The sequence below is a fragment of the Chroicocephalus ridibundus genome, chromosome 7, assembly GCF_963924245.1.
Source record: "Chroicocephalus ridibundus chromosome 7, bChrRid1.1, whole genome shotgun sequence".
NCBI lineage: Eukaryota > Metazoa > Chordata > Aves > Charadriiformes > Laridae > Chroicocephalus > Chroicocephalus ridibundus.
In genome coordinates this window covers 42,965,814-42,987,417 of record NC_086290.1, presented here as the reverse complement: position 1 = coordinate 42,987,417, position 21,604 = coordinate 42,965,814, and the positions used below count along the sequence as shown (strand labels likewise).

The 21,604-nt window shown below is 42.9% G+C and overlaps 1 protein-coding gene across 2 annotated transcripts in view; it reads right to left on the bottom strand.

The window, feature by feature from the left end:
• The window catches only part of IQCA1 (IQ motif containing with AAA domain 1), a 109,195-nt gene that overhangs the window by 47,601 nt on the left and 39,990 nt on the right, over positions 1-21,604 (bottom strand). For both annotated transcript variants that reach the window (XM_063341289.1, XM_063341288.1), the window contains exon 7: positions 6,753-6,837. In XM_063341289.1, coding sequence (XP_063197359.1) covers positions 6,753-6,837 — 85 coding nt within the window. The remainder of the gene's footprint in view (positions 1-6,752; positions 6,838-21,604) is intronic.

Here is a 21,604-nt window from a genome sequence, read left to right as displayed (position 1 = left end):
AGGGTGAAATTCGCTGCTTCTACCATTCTCTTGTTCCAAGGCAACTTTCATCGTGTTCTTTTGTAAGATGAGCGTAAATCAGAAAATCTGTGGCTGCTGGAGTTTATGAATAGACCGTTAATATTGGCAGTACCATGAAAGAGCAGAAAATAAAAAATTTCCGACTGTAAGACATGTTTCCTGTAACAGTAAAAATACTTGTTTTCTAAAGAATGCCTTTTAATGCGTTGAAGATTGGACAGTGGAAGGGGAATGATGATGAGGGCTATACTTTGCAGCTAGTGAGATTTCATTAGTAGATTTCCCCAAGCATTTCAGTATCTCACATTTAATTAAATATGGTAATTTAAACCCCAAGCACCATTCAGTCATAGCTTGCGGTGATAAGCAGTGAAGCATTGCATTCCCTGGGATAGATTCACAGATTGACTAGAGTTCAAAATAGGTTTTTAGTGTCCCAGCAGGCTTGGTGTATCCAAAACCAACAGAGCTACTCAAAGTGTATCCTCCACTGTAGCGCGAGTACCCTGCTAGAAATCCAGCCTTGTCACCTCCACCCGGGGCTCTGACTGCCCACCAAAGGGTAACCCTAACCATTTCCAGTGTCTCCAGGGCTGAGTTTATCCAGCACGATACCTGCAAGCACACATGCTGCTGACAAAAGGTTTTAAGCAGTCTTTTTTTGAGTTCTACTGGTGATATTTTAAGTATATCCAGCCTCTGGATTCATTTACTTTCATGGGTTTTATTTACTTTATTTACACTGGAATTATTTACTTTCATGTCTTTATAGAGATGAATGGTACTGAAAGGGGTTATATAGAGTTTCTGTTCTCGTGAACCTGCTCTAATGGGACTGAACTGTCAAATTGTCCTTATCCTTCTGCCCTGCCTTCATCAGTTTTGTAAGGTGGCAAGAAAAAAATGTTTGTGTCTACTATTTTCAGAGCTGCAGTATAGCTATGGTGCTAAGTTTTGAAGTAACTACTCCCATAGGAAACAGAGGAAAGCGGTGCCTGCAGTTAGCGCTGAGTGCCATGCACAGCAACGCAAAAAGCCAAGTCTAGAAACACGCACGGTGACTGCAGGCAGAGGTTGCCCACATCCAAATAACACCCCTACAGTCTCTCTCCTGGATGCCTTGGCCAAACGTATATGTAGTCCGCGATGCCAAGCAGTTTTGGTGAAATGCTCCAAAGCCACGCTGCTGGCAATGCCATCAGTGTGTGGAGCCCGACTTTTCTGAGGTGGCTCTCTGCTTCCCAAAAGAGAGTGACAGAGCAAATATAATGTTTCCTTTTCCGTGTCAGATACACCTTCTCCTCTCTACTCCTTCGGCGTGGCTTCTCCAGCTCTGCTTTCACCTCTGCTCTAAGCAGCTCTGAAATTGCAGAGGACCAGGAGCCGGGGTGAAGCTGGCTGTGTATCTAACCTCAAATAGTTTGTACTGTTCTATACAGAACAATTTCCCCTCCAGCTAAAAGAAGATGCCTGAAGAATCTGACAAAAGAAGAGGAAAGAAAGGGAAGGGCAAGTAAAGGTTAGTTTGAGATACTAAGCAATTCACCCACATTATAATACAGTTCCCCCCCCCGCCCCGAAGAAACTTCGTAGTGGAAATAAAAGCAGATGTCTTCCTAAATTATTTTAGACTGCCCTTTTCTTTGCTAGGTTGCCTCTTTTTGAAGTGATTCTGAAAGCACTTAGAAAACTCTTAATATTGGGGAAGAAAACATGCCTCAGTAAGAATACATGAATTTTAGTCTCCTTTTTTTCTAGTCATGCTGTAGGACTCCTGTCGTGCTGGTGCCAACTCTTCAGCCTTGGAAGAAAGTGTTACTGAAGAATAGACATTTCCCTCTAACTGATATACCACGAAAGTCAAATTGATTTTTTTTTTTTCTTCCTGTTCTACATCATTTCAAGTGCGTTTCCAAACTCTTGCAGTGCAAATCCCTCCCCTTTTTTTTGGGAAAGGGAGGGGAACTCAAACTGTGTGCAGCCCATGAATGGAGATGCCTGATGTTTGTTCATGAGTCAAGTACAGGAGAATCCACAGTCGATGGTAGGACTCTCACTCCTGTCCTATGGTCCTCAGCCACAGAAAGCTTGGTGCTGGCTCAGGCAAGCCAATGCTTGAGGTAAACGTTCTTCCTCAAGAATAAGCCCTTCCCTCATCCCTTGAAAGAAGACCTTACTTGAACTTTTTTGTATGTATTGGAGGTGAGGGCATAAAAGAAATGTAAGAATAGAGCAAGTTTGGGAATTCTGGATCTCCAGCTGCAGCAGGTGAGAGACAGCCTCAGAATCTTGTAAATCTGTCTCTAAAACCATTTTAAACAGAAACACTTTATACACCCCCAGCCTCGTGTTCCTGGAGAGAAAATGCTCTCTTTGAGTATTAACTCTACAGGAAGAAGCTATTTTGAAATCTAAGATAAAAAAAAAAAAATCCATGTTTCTTCAAGAAAACAGGACTGTGATGGGAAGAGGTGCCATCCCAGTGTCCCAGAGCAGCATGCCAAACGTTGGACTGCACATTTGCGTCACTTGTACATAACATGCTGTATGCTGTAAACATGCTTCCCCCTAACTTGAAGACACTTAATTACACCTCTTCCTATAAGCTGGTTTATTCCTGTAAGGTGATGTTATTTTTTTGTCAGTTGGAGAGGTTATTTTCATCCTGGCGGGCCTGGGGCTCTGTCCCATTGAGCTAGCTGAGGAGCAGTGTTCTGGATTCACTCCTTCTTGCAGGCAAATCCATTTGTGTAGCTTTTAACAATGTAGTGTTCTTGGGCAAAGCATTTCTGAGCGTTGTTTACTCTTGGGGTGTGCACCTGCAAGCAAAGCTTAAGCCGTTAAAAATGACCTGAGTGAGCTGTTTCTTGCAGGAATTGAATTCAAAATGTTAGGTAGGATTTCATAGCTTTATATAGGATCTTGCAAAATCTTAGGGTTGGCTTTAATTGAGTGTTGTGAATTTCAGTCCATGATTGATACACGATCTAGGTTTTTTTTTCATCAGGCAGATGTTGCCCAAATGTAGTTTAACTCGCCAGTTAAACTCCTTCACTCTTCAGTTTGTTTTCTGGCAAGCACTTCAAAACCTTAGTCTCCGTTGAATGTGTTTATGAAAAATCTGTTGGTTTTGCTCGGTGTAGGCTTGGGGTTTTTTTTTTTAAGGTAAGATGGGTGGTAGAGCTGCTGGACTAGGAGTCTACCTGCTGTATGACTTCATTGCAGTGAATCATCTGGAGGTGAACGCATCTGCCCATTTTGTATCTTAACAGAGACTGAGTACCATTTCCAACCTCCTGCACGGTTAACTTGAAATAATCAAGACGTTTTAAGGCTTTGAGGTGCCCAGCTCCAGCTGATGGTACTGTGTGTTTAGCACTTGTGAAAATCCAGCCTGGTAATTTCTAAAACGAGCATCCACGGTAGTGTGGAACACAGGAAATAAAGGTCAGCATAACTGTAGGCATCTACTTCTATTACTGAAAAGTACATGTGGTGTATTTGTTGGTGGGATAAAAGTATGTTTGCAAAATGCTGGATACAAAAAAGTACAACTCTAGAGCTTTTTGAGACTTCCTCTGACACTTTAAAGTTATTTGTGATACATTTGTTTGGTAAAAATAAGTAAGGTATGTGGGGGCGTGTGTGAATATTGAAGTATTTGATCACATAATAGCATTTTACTGTCCCTACCTGGGATATAGTCAGGGATGTTAATTAAATATTAACTAACTACTGGGAATCTCTTGCACCTCCATTCACAATCAAACAGATTTCTGGGATTCGTGGGGATCTTTAGCTGTTGGTAATAATGAACGCTAATTAGCAGCATAGCATTGCGCAGAGTGCCAAGGGAGGATCCAGGAGCATATGTCTGCACGACAGCTAACGCATACTTTTTCTCACCCCTTCTCTAGATGCTGCTGGATCAGATGCTGCGATTACAGTAATGTGGAAATGACTTTGACCTCCACGCAGCAATTGAATGTACCACCAAAATCTTGGTAAGTAAGCATATTTTTTTCTGACAAGTTACTTACTATTGGAAGTGAGGGGGAGTTGGGAGAGGGGGAATGTGTCTGCTAAATGGCAACTCTCTTGGTTTATTTTCATGGTGATGAGTCTTAATGAACTACAGGAAGAGATCGTAATTTTGTTGGCAGCAGTATAAGGGCAAAGCTAAAAATTGTCACATCTGATGATTATCTCCGGAGCCAAACATAAAAAACCATTAGGGACAGACATCTGGAACAGATGCAGGGAGATTACACTGATGTCTCAGAATCTTAAATTTCTCTTGAAGAGTATTTAAAGTAGAGAAAAGCTTCTTTCCAGTCAAGAGACAGTACATATTTTTCTGGCTAAACCACCGAGTACTTTGCTTCGGGATCTCTTTGGCATACCTTTTTGAAAGGTATTTGTCAAAAGTCATGAAAGCAGTTTGTGCGGAAGGCCAGCTCCATTACAAAGTCAAGTAAGGTCAGAGTTGTCACAGGCTAAAGAAATATAGAATATATAATAATGCAGCAATGGTTCGTGAAGTGATTAATTTGTATTTTATTTTCCCCAAAGTGTCTTTACCCAAGTCTTATAAAATGCTCACTTTTTAAATACAGTTCGGTCTGGATTTTTCATGGAGTTTAACTTGGGAGTAACCAACCCATTCACAGAAGCTAATACATACAAGAGGTGAAATCTCGTCTTCCCTGAAGTCAAGGACAAAACTCCCATTAACTTCAATGGGGCCAGGATTTCATTCACTATGTTGCCCAGTAGACCAGTGTGGAACAAAACCAGTTGCCTTAGGGATTTTTAATATGCAGGCTGACTCAGATGAACAAAAAATACTTTACTTGTCTGACATTCAGGTAAAATCACGAATGTACTGAACTTTCTTTTGCCAAAGTTATCTGTTCAGGTTATGGGAAAAAACATTTTGCTCTTGGTTGTGCTGGCTAAAATGGGAGGAAAAAAATGGGCCTGAAAATCTTTGGAAAACAGATAATTGCTCGTGAAGATCTGCAAGGAAAATAGCTACATTTTTTTCCTTCCAGGTACTATACTTTTGGCTTCCTTTATTTATCTATTTATTTTTTTAATGCAAAGAAAAAGCAGATGCCCAGGAAAGACAGCAAAATAGCGGAAGGTAGGAATTCAAAGATGGGAGGACGACAGGAAGAATATATTTCTCTAGAATCTACTACCTTATCCAGTTTTGCTCTGTATAATTTCTTGTAATGTTTTCTTTCTGAGTTGTGTTTATCTTTGTTGGTAGCAGATCTAATTAGCCTAAAGCCCCCTGAAGCCTGCTCCAGCAATACGCTGTACTTGCTGGGTGGCTCCCCTGCTGCTCGGAGCAGCCAACAAAGCCTTCTTTTGACTCTGCCGTGTGTTTCTACTTTAGAAGCTGAAAACTTAACCAACGGGTCCCCTTCACTCTGTCTGGGACTGAACAACATCGTGGCTTAGATACAGAGGCTGGTGGGGTTGACCTTAGCCTACTCTGAACTTGGCTAAAACCAGGAGCATGCCCGGAGTTCCGTGAGGCATGGAGAGCTATTCGTAGCAGTTTTCTTGCGTGTTTTTGTAAGCAAAATAACTAATGATGAGAGTATTGTGCTTTATGCTGGGCAGGTTTATATTTGCGTCCCCTCAAACACCACAGATGCTGCTGGCATGCCCTGAGCTTTGCCCTATGATTCTGGGAAGGCCTGAATCCAAAATATTGTTTTACCATACCTGTGGTAGATATCAGTCGCAGGCAGCTAATGAACACAACAGTCTGTCTCAACAGGGGAGCTTTAAGGACCACAGAGGTCATTTTTTGACAGTTTAGTTTTTCTAGCCCACAGGTAGCCACCACGCCTGGTTCACTCAGGGGCCAAATCCTGCTCCCATGTGCAGGGCTTCCTGTTTATCATTTCCCTCAACAGACTCATCATCCTGCTAAGATCATTGTGGAGAGTGGAATTGGCTCCGAGTGCCAACCACTGCCTTCCCGGCTTCAACAGGCTTTAATCGCCTTCTCTATATGACACCCAGACGATCGGAGGAAGAGATTATTAGCCAGAGAAGCCAGAAGAGGGATTTTACCAGGAAAACATGAGTTCACTACAAAAATACATAAGATAAACTAAAATACTTCCTTCACTTGAACGTGCCCCTTGTTTAAGCTGACTTAATGGACCCTTGGCAGTAACTCAAGATGTAGGCCTGCCTGCATAGACGCTCTTCTCTGCTTAAGCTAAACTAATTATTGCTAGACTGTGCTGATACTGAATACAAACACACTATTGCAGCCTCTGGGGTAGCTCTGGATGCCTATTTTAAATCAAGGTTCTTTAAACCATTTAATATATATTTCTAATAGTAGCTAGCACCGGCCTAACTACGTGGATTTTGTGACAGGAGACCAACTCTTTGTAGCTGAGGTCTTTCTTTTGAGCTCCCTTGGATATTTATCTGTCCATAACTTGCATGCCTGAGCACCTTCTGCCACAACTAAGTAGATGTGCATCCTGAAAAGGAACAAATTTTGGTATGTGAGTTTTGTGGTTTACCTTGGAAGAAAACAATCCTTTCACTTGCAGCAAAAAAGCTCTTTAACCACAAGGCTCCTGGAGTTCTAGAGGCCATTTTTATTAAAAATTGCTACTTAAATAAACACACATGTTTTGGTACAATTCCTTGCCCAATCCCATTAATCTTTCTCATTAGAGGAGTGACAGTACCTGCTCTGGAGTTTTTTGGGAAAGAATAGCCATTGAACCGCCTGCCTCTTTAGTAGGATAGTCAGGAAACTTGCCTAGGATATGCCTGTGTGAGAAACAAAAGATAGAAAAGGAATTAAAATCCATAATTTTTCATCTGGTTGACAAAGATGTTAGACGGTGGGAAAGCATACCCTCCTTCACCTGCTATACAAAAACAGAGAGCTGGATCGCTTCCTATGACAGTGGCTTTTTGTCCATGAAATTAATTAATTAAAACAGTTGCCAGCCTGTCTCTTGTCCTGTGGCCTGTCAAACACTGAAAGTTCTTAAGGAATTTCTTAAGACCGTATATCACTTCATAGCCGAGAGACTTAGTTTAAAGAGTTTATGTTTATAGCTCTGGTCTCTGCTTTCAACATTCATCATTAAAAAAAAAAAATTTAAATCAGTTTTTGGTCTACAAATTCCAGATTGTGTTTTGTTTGAGGATCTCCACTCTCAAAATATTCCAATGTACTTGCACAATTGGGTGGCGGCGGAAGCTGGGGAGTGGGGAATTAAGGGCTTTGTGGTAAGGTATCATGGATGGTATAGATAACATAGGGTGCTTCCAGACCTTTCAGAAAGATTAAAAGATATAAATAATAACTACAGTCCAAAGGCCATTAATATTGGTAAGATTCTTTCACTTATTTCACTTTTGTAGCTTTTTGGATTATATCCGTAAGATTTTTCTGTTTTGTTTGGTAGTATCAGGAAGATTTTCTGTTCCAAATAAAATTCTGATACTGCAGAAAAATACTTGTGCTACTTTCAAACAGAATGGTAACCTTCCCTCTAAATGAAATTTCCCTTGGTAAGAAAATAGCTCGGAAAGGTCAATGTAATTCATAAAAATTGCTTTCATATTTTTTAAAACAACTGGTACCGTAAGGGATTTTCTGAGTCTACTGTTAAGCAGCAGGCTCAATTTTAAACTGAGAACCTTGGAACAGAGCATCAGTTACGTTTCTATAGTACCATGTGCGCGGCTTGGATCCCCAGTTAGTATTAATGTAATACAAATTACAAAAGAGTAAACAAACAAATAATTTCTCTGATTGTAAGCTCTGACTTGCATGCTCAACAATTACTAGTTCTGTATGCAAACAGATGCGACACTTTGGTCACTGCGTTCCCAGAAACCAGTCTGCGTGAACAAAGGGATGTCATTGTGTCGTGGTTTAACCCCAGCCAGCAGCTAGAACCACCCAGCTGCTTGCTTGCACACCCCAGTTGGGGTGGGGGAGAGAATTGGAAAAGCAAAAGTGAGAAAAAACTCATGGGTTGAGACAAAGACAGTTTAATAGGTTGAGCAAAATGAGGAATTCATTCACTGCTTCTCATGGGCAGGCAGATGTTCAGCCATCTCCAGGAAAACAGGGCTCCCCATGTGTAATGGTTACTTGGGAAGACAAACTCCATAACTCCAAATGTCTCCCCCACTTCCTTCTTCTTCCCCCAGCTTTATATGCTGGGCATGACATCATATGGCATGGAATATCCCTTTGGTCAGCTGTCTCCGCTGTGTCCCCTCCCAGCTTCTCGTGCACCCCCAGCCCACTTGCTGGCGGGGTGGTGTGAGGAGCAGAGGAGGCCTTGACTGCTTAGCAACAACTAAAAACATCGGTGTTTTACTAACACTGTTTTCATCCCCAAACCAAAACATAGCACTATACCAGCTGCTAGTAAGAAAGTTAACTCTATCCCATCTGAAATCATGATGCATTTTTAGTGTGTTTTCTTTTAAATCTAGCAAGAATGGTGTTTTGGCCTCAGAAACCCGCATCCTCTAGTTTATTTAATGATAGATCATATTTCATTTTTTACACACAGCCAGAAAATAGCTCAATTTTATGTTAAATGCAATCTTGTTTTAAATGCTGCTACAAGTCTGGCTTACAGCAACAAATTTCTCAAAATCTGATACGAAGTCTGTTCCTACTTTACTCATGCCAGCTGGGAGGAAGGAAAGGCAATATACACTGCGGGTGAAGAATCGGTTTGGAGTCCACCGCCCACTGAATGCAGTATCGCTGCCAGCTTTCCATATGTATTAGTGTTACATTTGGTGTTTGTACTAGCTTTTCACTTTTAAATCATTTACAGTGCTTCGAGATGGAAATATTTATGCTTTGGATATGCATATGATGAGTGTATATTTGAGTGCTGTAGAAATTTTATCAAATTCTCAAATTTGGAATTGGGTTCCAGTCTGTTTATAATCTGTGTTTTCTGTGTGATTCTTCTGCAGCTGTTTGGGATGACGTGGCTCATCCCATCTTTTTGTAGGAGCTACAACAAGCGCTTATGTTGAAAAATAGCTTGAGGTGAAGAGGAGGTAATGCCGATCTCTTTGCACAAGTGGAAGAAAAGTGTCAGCCATTTACTAACCAATCAGTGTCCGGGGACTGGATCGTTGGTCGAGGGCAATGCAGAATGTAAGTTCCCATGGCCATCAGTGACCCTGAGAGCAGACAGCTACCACACGTTTCAGTCGAGCTAGTTCTTCGGGGGCATCTGTTTTTTTCTTTCTGTACTTCATCCTTTCCTGTGTGCTGTTGTTTAGCGTATCAATCGCTGACGGATGGTCAGGGAGCAGTATTCATAAGTCTCATTTCCTTATCTGACCTCATGTGGGTTTTCCTCTTTCTCTTCTAGGTTTAAATGACTGCATTTTCAATCTTGTAATGCCTGGAAAGCGTGCATATGCATGACCCTTCTAGACAAATTCCTCTCTTTATGAAACCCTCTGAGTTCAGAGGTTAAACCAGGGATTCATTTGGCCTGTAAATCTGCACAGAAAAATGCAGTCATTGATCTTCCTGGTCAAAAGTCCATTTCAAAGGTAATGAATCTCAATTTTCATTCCTCATTCACTTTTTGGCAGCATTCTACTCGGAGGCATCACAAAGGGCTGCCTCATACATTTGTTGTAAGATGCTAATTTGGATTCCACTGGACCTAAACTGTTTTGTATAAGCTTGCTTTATAGCTGTTGATAATGACAAAACATCAGGATAAAATGAGCAGCCAGCACACACTCCGCAAGCAGCCAAGGGTATTCCTATATCTTTGTTCCATCAGATATGCACTGCATCATCTGTGGCTCAAGAGGGTTCCATGAGGTATGTCCCATGTTGAACAGGGAACAGCTCTTGAGTTTAGGAGGATCTTCCAAACATGTAGAATGATTCTGAGCTTGCTTTACAGTTCAAACTTGTTCAGATAATTTTAAACCGACCTTTCCTTTTGAAACTTCTTAGAAACAATGAAGTATTCATGATTAGAGCCAGTTCTAAGGCAATAATACTAAAAGAAAATTAATGCAGATGATGTAAAGACTTGCTCCAAACTGGAGCCTAGCGTGCTGTTTTGTTTTGCTGAGAGTGTAGAGGAGAGCTTTGTGGTGGAAATCCTTGGTTCCAAGCGTGTGGCACTAATGGCACAACCACGCTGTAAACTGAGACTTACAGAAGGTGGAGCTGCAGAGGTTCCATAGTCACCAACTAGCCTGAAAATTAACTGGGGAGTAGAAGAGCATTATACCTGCACCTGTGTCTTTCGTTGACTCCAAAAGTTGAGTTGCAAATACATTCACTGTAACCCTAGCTCATTAGAGATCACTGGGCATGAATTTCAGACTGGTGTTAGTTATTTAGATTGCTTTCTTGGTTGTGGGAAAAAAGAAAACTACTTGGTCTACATTTTCTCTAATCTGCCCAGCATTTATTTTTGTTACTCATAGTACCATGACGCTTTCTTTACACACGAGTCACTATATCTAGCTGACAGATCACCCACAAAGTTCACACACCCTGGTGCTTTCTCTGCACGTCGCTGAAAGCACTATGCAAAAACTAAACTGGTGCTCAGGAACGTCTGAAAGTCTTGTTGCATGTTGATGGGGAGAGGAGAATGTAAAAAGCTTAAGCTCTTGATAAGAAGAATACTGGAGCGTGTAATATATTTGTGAGACATGGTACATGTCAGAAACACCTGGTTGCAAGGCAAGTCAAAACTCAATGAATCTGTTACTTATTATTGCCTCAATGTTTGCAGGGGAAAAAATATCCAACTGTGCTTTTCCAGCATCTCATAAAAATGTGCAAATGCCGGAATTGGAAGAAGCAACTCTTATTTTCAACACGATGCCTTCAGTGGGAGTGCTGACAATGTGTTAAGGACTGCAAGCAAAAGCAGAAGCAAATTCTGTTGGATTTCATATGGAGGATGCACTTCTAGTAAAACCATCTGCCTAAATGAACAAACGACATCTGTAAAAGTATGGCTGCTTGGGTAGGACTCGACTCGGTGGCTGCACAGAAGCAAATGAGGTGAGACGGAAGGGTAGGGGTAGGAAGAAACCTCTACCTTCTGAGACAAACTTCAGCAGGAGCCTGGGGAAGCCCTTACAGACTAAGGCCCCCAGAGCCTGCTGCTTCCTAGTCTGCAGGCGAGGAGCTGAGGATGGTTCTTGGGGGCTCCCTGTTGCGTAGTCACAGGCCACCGAACAGAAAGAGGTGTTTGGGAGCTTTGCTTGCACCGCTGCAAATCCAACTGACGAGGGCCAGAGTTGGCGGTAGGCAAAATAACCTTTCTTTGGGTCGGAGCCACTGCTTTAACAGAACTGCTAAATGTTTCTGTGTTGCACAGGACATTGCTGAAGAAGGAAGCTTTTTAGAAACTGTGGTGTGTGAGAAATCCATTACTTTTCTGGAAAGCAGTGAAATCCTGTCACCGGGAAAAGCCATCTAATTGGAATGAATGGGGGCCCTTAAATCTGAATCAAACCAGCTCAACCGGAAGAGTAAGGGGATGAACAAAGATGGAGGAGTGAAAAGAGACAATCTTCCACTCCCAGCTAAGAAAGAAAAGGATCTGATGAGATTTTTGCACTGTTTCTCAAGTTTACATCCTGTTCTCTGGTTCCCTCTTACTGCTCTCCCCTTTTCCAAACCTATTCCTCTTATAGTAACTTAGATCTGTCAAGTGTAATTGAAGAGGAATGATCCTTTACGGTCTGCAATGCAAACCCTTTTGTCTCTGAACGTGTAACATAGTTCTGGCTCTTCTAGGCTCAATTTTTGTTTTAGCGCACAACCCACAGAAACGTCCAAGTTTTAACTAGGTTCGGGTGGTTCTTTAACATCTCCAAATCACGACCAGAACTTGGTATGAGTTGGTGTGATTGGCAGTCTCTGCTGAAGTCTCTACTCAGCCCTGAAGGCTGTGGCACCTCAATTCTGACCTACAAAATAAATTCCTTGGCTGGGAGATGACCCTCCACTGTACTTGTCTCATCGGCTGCTTCCTCCCCATCTCATTTCAGGAGCATCACCATTTGTTTCTTAAGTGTTTTCTCTCTATTCCATGTTGCTCGGGGATGGTTATAGTTAAGACTAAATGTGGCTGTTGATTTATGAGAACACACCATTGATTTAAACATTTTGTCTGGTAATAGACTCAACAAGTTACTACCTACTCTGTTCTCTGGCATGATTTTACATGTGTTATTCTTTCTTTTTGGCCATGGCTTCTCTAGCTAATTGCATAAAAGGCCTTGTCAGGAAAAATAAAAAATTGCTCTTTGGAGGAAAAAGAGCGTTTAACTCTTTTCAGGGCAAGAAAGGATGTGGGCTGTGTGCAGAAGAAAAGGCATGAATGATGGCTGTATGCTCCAGGCGGAGGGACAGCAGAGTGTTCTGCACAGAAAAGGAACAAACCCAAAGGGTGGGGGCAACCCTCTAAAGAAATAAACCCCTCGTTGTTTTGTAGTTCTTTCCTATTTCTGTAATCCCACCCGATATGGGTTCTCTCAAACTACTTAAATAGCAGTCTTGGTTTATTTTAGGTGTCTCTGGTGTGGCATTTTCTTTCCTTTTGTGTGTGTCCTTTCATTAGTTCTTTGAAAATCACTTCCAGAAAAAAATAACCTACACGCAAATACAGTATGACTTATAAAGCAAGATGAATTTCCACAGGCTTCTTGTCATCTTTAATGGTTTTGGACACAACCATATTACAACTTGTGTTTTATCTAAGGTCCTGATCCTCCGAGTGTTTCCTTGTATGTGTGATCGTTGTGCATGGAAGTGATTCAGTGGAGTGACTTGCAGGGAGAAGTGTTTGGAGGATTGGAAACTTTATTGTTCTGCATAAATATTTGGCTTTAAAAATTTAAGATAAAGTGCTGTGAGGCCAACAGTGTGCAAGAAGAAACATTCCCATGGTAGGAATGAGTGTGAAAGGCTTGTGGGGAAAGGTGATACCCTTTATTACCGTAACTATCATAATTAGAAACAACAGACGGTCTTTTGGGTACCCAGTGCCCGCCTTAGATCTGAAATGGTAGAAGTGAGCTTCAAAGCCAAATAATTGTTGGGAACAGTTGTTGGAGGGGACAGACCTGAATGTGGTAATTCTCTCTGATAGTTTTATTACACGTAGTATTATTGGCCAGGAAAGGTGGACCTTTGGCTGACCCAGTACAGTTGTTCTTAAGCTTCTTGAGTTCTTACAGAGAAACAGTCTGTTATGCTTTGTCATGAAGTTGTTTTATCTTTTCAAGGATCCTCCTACTATTTTAAAGATAGCAATAGGTAATTAGTGTAATGGAAAAAAGGGAATCTCTGTTCCCCTTCAGACAGGCTTGGGCATGAACTTCCTCTGCCAGTATTCCTGGTTATCCTGCTGTAAACCATAGGGGAAAAGGAGGAAAAAGGATTTTTTGACTGATTGGTACCTTCAAAATTCTGACAAATTATTCCTGGTTTAAAATGCCAATAGGCTTTTCTCCTTGAATTGAATCAGAGACACGGGAAGGTAACACTGCAAATTACAGCTAAGTTTTTGAATGAAAATAAAAGGTGATATGGGCATGAATAATGCCGAGGAGAAACAAAAAGATTGATTTTACAGTTCCAATATTAGCTTAAATTAAAAAAAAAAAAGAGGAAAAATGAGAACAAAAATTTGGCAATATCCACACTCACAAAATGTTCTGGTGCTCTGATTTTGCATGTTCCTCCATACCCACAAAACTATTGCCAAAAGTTTCCTCAGAGCTCAAATCTGAATTAACTCAGGATTGGGAGAAATCTCATCCTGACCTATGTAACTGAAGCCCTTTGCAAGAGCTAGTAACGTCCAACCCATACGGAAAGCTTAGACAAACCTAGAAAAGATGAGTATTAAATTTACCCAGCATGGCATGGAAATGGAAGATGAAAGGGACTGGAAAGCAGAGTCCTCTAAGGTTGCCCAGAGAAGCTGTGGCTGCCCCATCCCTGGAGGGGTTCAAGGCCAGGTTGGACGGGGCTTGGAGCAACCTGGTCTGGTGGGAGGTGTCCCTGCCCAGGGCAGGGGGGTGGAACTAGATGAGCTTTAAGGTCCCTTCCAACCCAAACCATTCTATGAAGGTTTATTAGGGGTTTTTTTGCCTTGACTCCTGCAATGCAGAACAGTCTTGGGCAGAGCTGCTGGCAAGCCTGGTGTGAGGCTCTCTGCAGTAACAGTGAAGGCATCTCTTGGTGGAACCGAGGACATGGGATGGGACCATCCCTGCCCTTGGAGGGGATGGTTTCTGAGCTAGAAGCAGGGCACGTCATGGTGTCACACAGCAGTCTCTAGTTGTTGGCCTTGCCAGGCCCACCAGTAACTGCTTTGTTAGTAAGGAATTCATCAAATTTGACTGCATGTGCTTGTGTTAGGGTAAAACCTGTGTGCCCAGGTGGCCAAGAAGGCCAACAGCATTCTGGCTTGTATGAGGAATAGCATGGCCCAGCAGGAGTAGGGAAGTGACCGAGCCTCTGTACTCGGCACTGGTGAGGCCTCACCTCGAGTACTGTGTTCAGTTCTGGGCCCCTCTGTACAAGAGGGACATTGAAGTGCTGGCGCGTGTCCAGAGGAGAGCTACCAGGCTCGTGAGGGGTCTGGAGACCAGGTCACATGAGGAGAGGCTGAGGGAGCTGGGCATGTTTAGCTTGGAGAAGAGGAGGCTGAGGGGAGACCTCATTGCCCTCTACAACTACCTGAAAGGACGTTGTAGAGAGGTGGGTGTTGGCCTCTTCTCCCAGGTGAATAATGACAGGACCAGAGGAAATGGTCTGAAGTTGGGGCAGGGGAGGTTTAGATTAGATATCAGGAAGAATGACTTTACTGCAAGAGTGGTAAGGCACTGGAACAGCCTGCCCAGGGAGGTGGTTGAGTCACCATCCCTAGAGGGATTTAAGAAACGTCTAGATGTGGCACTTCAGGGCATGCTCTGAAGGGCAGAGATTGTAGGTTGTTTGGTTGGACTCGATGATCTCAAAGGTCCTTTCCAACCATGAAGAATCTATGATTCTATGAAAACCTTACTTATCAGAAACAGGTCTGAGAAAACCAGAAATCCTGCCTTTTTGCTTCTCTGAGAGCTACAGAGCAGATACTGACATCCAACGCTGCACCCATGTTTTCTTTTCGAGGTCTACACTTCTTTTGGTGCCTGTCCTTTTCTTTTGGACTCGTTCATCATCCCGTGTTTCCCCGAGCTGTGAAGCAGGCCGTCTTCCTCGAGGGGCTGGCTCAAAAGGTGAAAGGCTGCTCCTCCCTCTTTCACAGTCAGACTGTCCCCAGGCTTGTTTCCAGTGTCAGCTTCCTGTTGACTGTCTACAGCATTTTGAGGAATGCGATGGCGGTAAGGAAGAGTGGGTTGAGCCAATCCTTCCTACGGAGGAAGAACTCCCCTCAGGGCCCAGCACCACGGTCTGGGGGACTTGGCTGATGGAGTAATGAGTACTTTGGAGCGCGGAACTCTCATTAAACTCTCATCTGTTTTGGTTTTCTTCTGTCTTTCCATTCTCTTTAGAGCGAGGTCAACAATACAGAAGCTGGCTCAAAGAAACGCCAGGTCAAATTCCCCTTGCATTTACTGAATTCCTTACCTTTGGTCAGCTTATCCTGCCCTCACAGAATTGCCAAATCCTGACTCAAATTGGCAATATTTCCTGTGCTTAGTATTAAACTTAGGAGACTGAAACTATTATGGCCAGTTTTAAGCAAGATTACTTTAACTCAGACTAGAAGCTTTGTGAGAATAGCTTTCCTGCAGAGTCAGCCAGAGGGAATCAACACTACTTTATTAACACAATATGAATTCTGTAAAGAGGAAAATGAAGCATGTGATTTTTTTTTTTTGTAGCAAGGCCAGCCAAAAGAAATAACTTGCCCTCCAACATCACAAGTTTCTTTGGGATTTGGAGTGAAACGGAGTATAGAGAGCATTTTGTCTTATTGGATTTGTTTATGAGAAATTTGAGCAATCGCTTTTTGCTTCTTAGAAGTTGAGGTGTTAGTGAAACAAAACGCACCTCTATGGAAGGGGAAAAAAGGCTATAAGCTGGGCATGGCTGCTCGATGTTGTTTTGCCATGGCCTGTCACTTTGACCTGAAGATAAAGCTTTGGGGAGGGTTAAGAAATGGTGCCACGGACGGGTCGCCCACCTGGAAAAGTGCCACTTGCACCCAAGCTCTCTCAGGACTTTGCCCTCCTCCTTGCTCTGAAATAGTTTTGCATATGCTGTATTTCTTCTGCCACCACCTGACTGTGAAAGGTACTTGAAGTATTTCAAGGGTATTAGCGGTACTAGCTGACTAAAAACTCTCTGAAACGACTGCGCTCTCCCTGAACCTATTGCTCCTATGGTGGATGGATAGTTGAGTGTGTGCATAATAAATTCAACGCGCTTGGGGCATGTCAAACTCCCAGCACATGCACCCTTTATATCTGTCCAGAAAATTGGGGACTAAGAGGCTGCAAATGAACAGAGGAGCTTTGTGCTTTGGTCTACGCTTATTTAAATACTGGAATAAATACAGCACGGAAGAGTAATCCGTAGCCTTTTGTGTTAGTGGTTAAAACAAGCCAGCCTACCTGAATGTAAGCGTGGTAAAACGATGTGATTTTTATCTGGTTCTTTATTTATCTCGTTCTCTATCTGGTTTTATTCTGGTATCTTTGCATCACTTCGGCGTGAAGAAGATGGGTAAATCTGAGGTGATAGCGAAGGTGGCATCAGACACGTTTCAGTAGCTCGATCTCTAAGTCTGTCTCACGTCTCTGGTACCAATGCAGAAATACCGTCTGGTCTGGCATAATTTCAACTTGCCTTGTTTTTCGCCTCCCTGGATGAAAATGATCTGTATGTGCGTACTGTCCTCTTCAACCACTATATCATGGCTGTCCCATTCATGGATCATTGTGTCTCCGACCTGCTGCCTGCCCATGATTTGACTTTAAGCGTTTGCAAAGGACAATGTGTAATCAGCATCTGTCAGGCATCGCATTACTGCTTGGGAGAGTGACTTGCTACTTCGCTCAAGACGGCTATCGTAGCGCTGTGCTAATTGGCACTACCTGTAGCTAAAACTGCACTTCCTTGAAAAGCACTTGTGCTGAAGAAAAACTTCAGCGGGGAATGAGAAGCACATAGTTTGTTCCTAAGTTTTAAAGGCAGCAACCAAACAGGCCGCTCTGTATTTCACTGCTGCGAAGGTTCTTGTCCCCTTCAAGAGACCCGGTTCTCTGTGGTTTGCGTGAGTGTTTAAATGAACGATTTTAATGATAAATCCGAGTCAATTTCATGCATATGAAAGCAGTCACAGTGCTTGATTTTTCAGTGTTCATCCCAACTGGCTTGGGCAGCCTTATTTGAATAAATCACAATCAGGTGTACGCAGACTGTAAAACCAGGAAAAAAACGGAGGCTTATACTGAAGAACAGTGCAGAGAACCCAAATATAAAGTTAAGAGATGGTCAATGTTAATAACCACATAGCTCAGTAGCAAGAAAAATAATTTAGGATCTCTGCTTTGGCAATTTAAAAAAGTGTAAGAAAAAAGACAAGGAGAAGACACTCTAGATGAGCTCAATTAGAAGCCAGTCTCAGGCTGGTATTAAGAGCATCCATTTATCAACAGCGTTAATTGAAAAACCCAGTCATCTCTGCAGTCCAAGAAACACATTGTAATGCCTTGAGGTGCCAAGTTCATTAACCCTCACCTTTTAGTTTTGTGAAAGAAAAGCTGGAGTGCGTTATTTTTGTACCTGTTTGGTGTATGTCTCGTGTGTTTATTCTATAGTCGCCTTAAATTGGCTGAAAATGTGCACCGTCTTAGCAACTGGTAAAGAATCAAACGTCTTTTGTAGAACTTTGGCACTGCCTCTTGAAATGACTAAATTCTTCCTCATGTGCTACCCACCTGAGATGCATCAAATGTAATCAATTATAAGCATAAAATGGAGGGGGTTTTATTATTGTTTGTTTACATGATGGCTTAATAAGGTGCTTTTTGAGCATATCTTTGCTAGATGAGGCTGGTGCTGCAGAAAGTTGCTGTACATGTGGCAGAAGAGGCGGACACCTGGCTGGAGAGCCTGTGACAGGTATGGGATTGTCCTCTGGGAATTTGGAACTGGACCTGCAGCCCACTCTTGGTAGAAGCAAAGTGCCCAAACATCAGTAATTTCCTTCTACCAGAAGTGCCATAACAGGTAAATGGGTGTGGGAAGTGCAATTAGAAGGTTGAGACTTGAAGGGCAGGTTTACGCGCTTGGTAAATCTTAGGGCTCTTTTGTATTTTTTTCAGTACTGGAGATATTGCTTCTTGGGCTTGTATAGAGGATCAGTTGTCTGGAATGGCCTTATTATAGGATAGTGGAGCTCCCCGGGGCAAAGAACGTGAAGATTAGGTTTGGACAGGAATGAAATATAGGCATATACATGGGAGAGACTACAATCAATTGCTCCCACCTTCGCTCCTGCTAGTTCCTAGGCCTCCCGCAATTGCAAACCTTGCAATACATAAAGAATAAAACTATGCGTTATACATGATTTCCCAGAAGAGAATGAAGGTGAAACAATATTTTGGGCATAGCGTTACCCCCTCTGCAGCGGCTATCAGAGCTGAGCCAATGATGGGAAGCACATGTATGCAATACGAAAGATGGCAGAGCTCCGGCTCTGGAATTTGCTCCCTCAGAGCAATTGTATTTTGACTTGGAATACTTTGAGGACTCCTGCAGCTACACAGACTGCAGCCTTTAACTTATAGCCACACTTTAAACCAGCTTCTTCAAAACTGTTTGCTGGATTAGATGCTTTCCAGAAAAATCTGCAGGAAAGAGCCAGTCTCCCTGTGTGATGGAGAATACAAAAGAAGAGAGTAAACTTCCTTTCCAAGCCTACTGGGTCAGTCAGACACTCTAAGAAGAGAAAAGGGGAGCACCTGAATGGGTTTTAGTTAAGGATAATGCAGTTTCCTGGTATTACATAAATATCCCGGTAAATACTGAACCAGCTCTTTTATGGTTCTATGCTCTTTGCCCAAGTCAAACAATAGTGTATTTGGTACGGTATCTTACTGAATGGTACTATGTCGATACAGTTATTTTGTGCAAGTAGAGCCTAAGGAGAGCTAGCAACCTCTTTCATACGCACTGTTAAATGTCTCTTATTCAACCCGGGATGGTAACTCTTCATACTGCTCTTGCATGAGTCCTAGTGATGCCTGACACAGCAGACAAAACACAGCTAGCTTGTGATGCTATTAGGTGGGTGCGTTTAAAGTGAATTACTATAAATAATTAGATTTCCTGTTGTATCTGCACAGGGCTGAAATGCAGCATGACTTAAAAGCCCCGGACCCTGACCTGGATAATAAAAACAACCTGCTTGATGGAGTCGGACTAATCTCCCCTGCGCTGAAATTCTCAGTAAAACTGAAACATATTGACTCTGGATGGAGTGGATGAGACTCAGGTTTCAGGCGAGTTCTTGTTCTGCCCACAGAAATACTACCTTCAAACCTTTTCAGTGTTAAGTCAAGATTCAATCCAATATAGGAGTTGGATGGACCAACTTTAACGCTAACCTCCCAAAACATTGGGAGGAGTTTACCTAGATGCTCGCCAAACCACGCGGCATGCCGCCCACCTAGCAAAGGGATACTGTGGGTCCTCTCAAGGGAAATAATCAATGGAAAAAAATTGCCTTGCCTCATGCACCCTTCACATGTACCAGCTAGTCCACTATGGAGATATAGAGGCTGGTGACGATAAGGGGTAACGGTTTCAAACTGAAGGTGGGTAGATTTAGATTGGATATTAGGAAAAAATTCTTTCCTGTGAGGGTGGTGAGGCACTGGAACGGGTTGCCCAGGGAGGCTGTGGCTGCCCCATCCCTGGAGGGGTTCAAGACCAGGTTGGACGGGGCTTGGAGCAACCTGGTCTGGTGGGAGGTGTCCCTGCCCAGGGCAGGTGGGTTGGACCAGATGATCTTTAAGGTCCCTTCCAACTCTAACCATTCTGTGATTCTATAACCTGCTTCTGCTGCCTATGTCCTCCTTCCCCCTCGACTCCTCATCATTTCTGTTTCCCCATACTGGAATTTGACTTCTGCCCCCCATTGAAGGGCATAAACTCATTCTATTTAAACGCCTCTGGATGTTTTATTAACCACCTAAGAACCTACTTTCACTGAAGCTGAGCTCTCAACCTTAGTGGTACCTTATGGCAGCTGAGTCTAATTGTGTATTTGACATTTGACTCAAGAAGAGATGAGCTGTTTTGTCCAAGGTACAGGTGAGGGAGGGCCAGGAGAAATGAGACTGGAGGGGAAGCTCTCTCAGCGGTCTGGTAGATACTACACCAATTTTCAGTGTAAGCCTGGATTTTCTACGCCAGATGATGCAGGTCTCCTGGGTGTGGAATTCACTTGAAATTCAGCGCTTAAGTGATTTGTCAACAGTCTGTTAAATAAACATGCCGGCACGTTGAAGCCACAATGCCCTGCATCAGCCTCAGTGCTCTGCTGCTACACTCCCCAGTACGTAAACTCCAAAAAACCCACTGCCAGTGAAAACAGTGAAACAACTGTATTTCAGAATTAAACATATCCCTTTTCTCTTGCAAGAAAGAATAAGAGGCTGTTATTCACAACCTCATTCTCAGCCATCACTTGCATGCCTTCATCATGTCCATGGTCAAATCTGGCATCCTGACAATCAAGTCGTTTTTCATGTATCTACCTGAGCTTGCTTGCTGGCATACACCTTTGAGGACTGCTCTTTGGGACACGCTTAATATTTTCTATGAGTCATTGGTTCTAACTGTCCCTGTTTTTCAAATTGGTAACTTATAGGAGGGTTTTTTTCCAGTTATGTGCCTCTTTCATCCCTCTTCTGATTCTGCCTCTCTGGCTCCTCATGACTGGTTCTGCTACCCCTTTGCTCCGCTTGTGTCGGTCCGCGCCATGTTTCTTTTTTCCCCACTTGCCTCCTTTCTTCTTTGCGTTCTACAGAGCCAAGGCTGAAAATGTCTTTTCTACCTCCTCTGCTTGCTTCTCCAAAGAGATCGTTCTGTGGAGCAAGGGCTGTAGCTTGGGAGCCACTGCTCTGTTCTTCATGTTCCTTTTTATTCTCCTTAACTTCTAAGCTTTTCCTTAGTCTTTCTCTTCCCAGAATATCCCTCAAACACTTCTCCTGTGCCAGGCACTGACTCTTCAGTGCCTCTCTGTCCTTCCGCCAGGCACCAGTGGGACTTCAGTTTCTTTTTTCTCTGTCTGTTTCTTGTTCCTGTATCCCAGCAGATCTTCATTCACTCTGCTGTTGGAAAAGGGGAAGTGGGAAAATTGGTTCTTCTGCCTGCTCTGTATTAACTTGCTGGAGAAGATACCTCTCCCTGTCACAGTGGGGAGAAAAAAATAGCTGGGCTGGGTCTCCTCCTCTTTCCCTTGGGATTCATTCCATTCTTCCTTTCTTATTGATTAGGACTATGCTATGCTGGCCA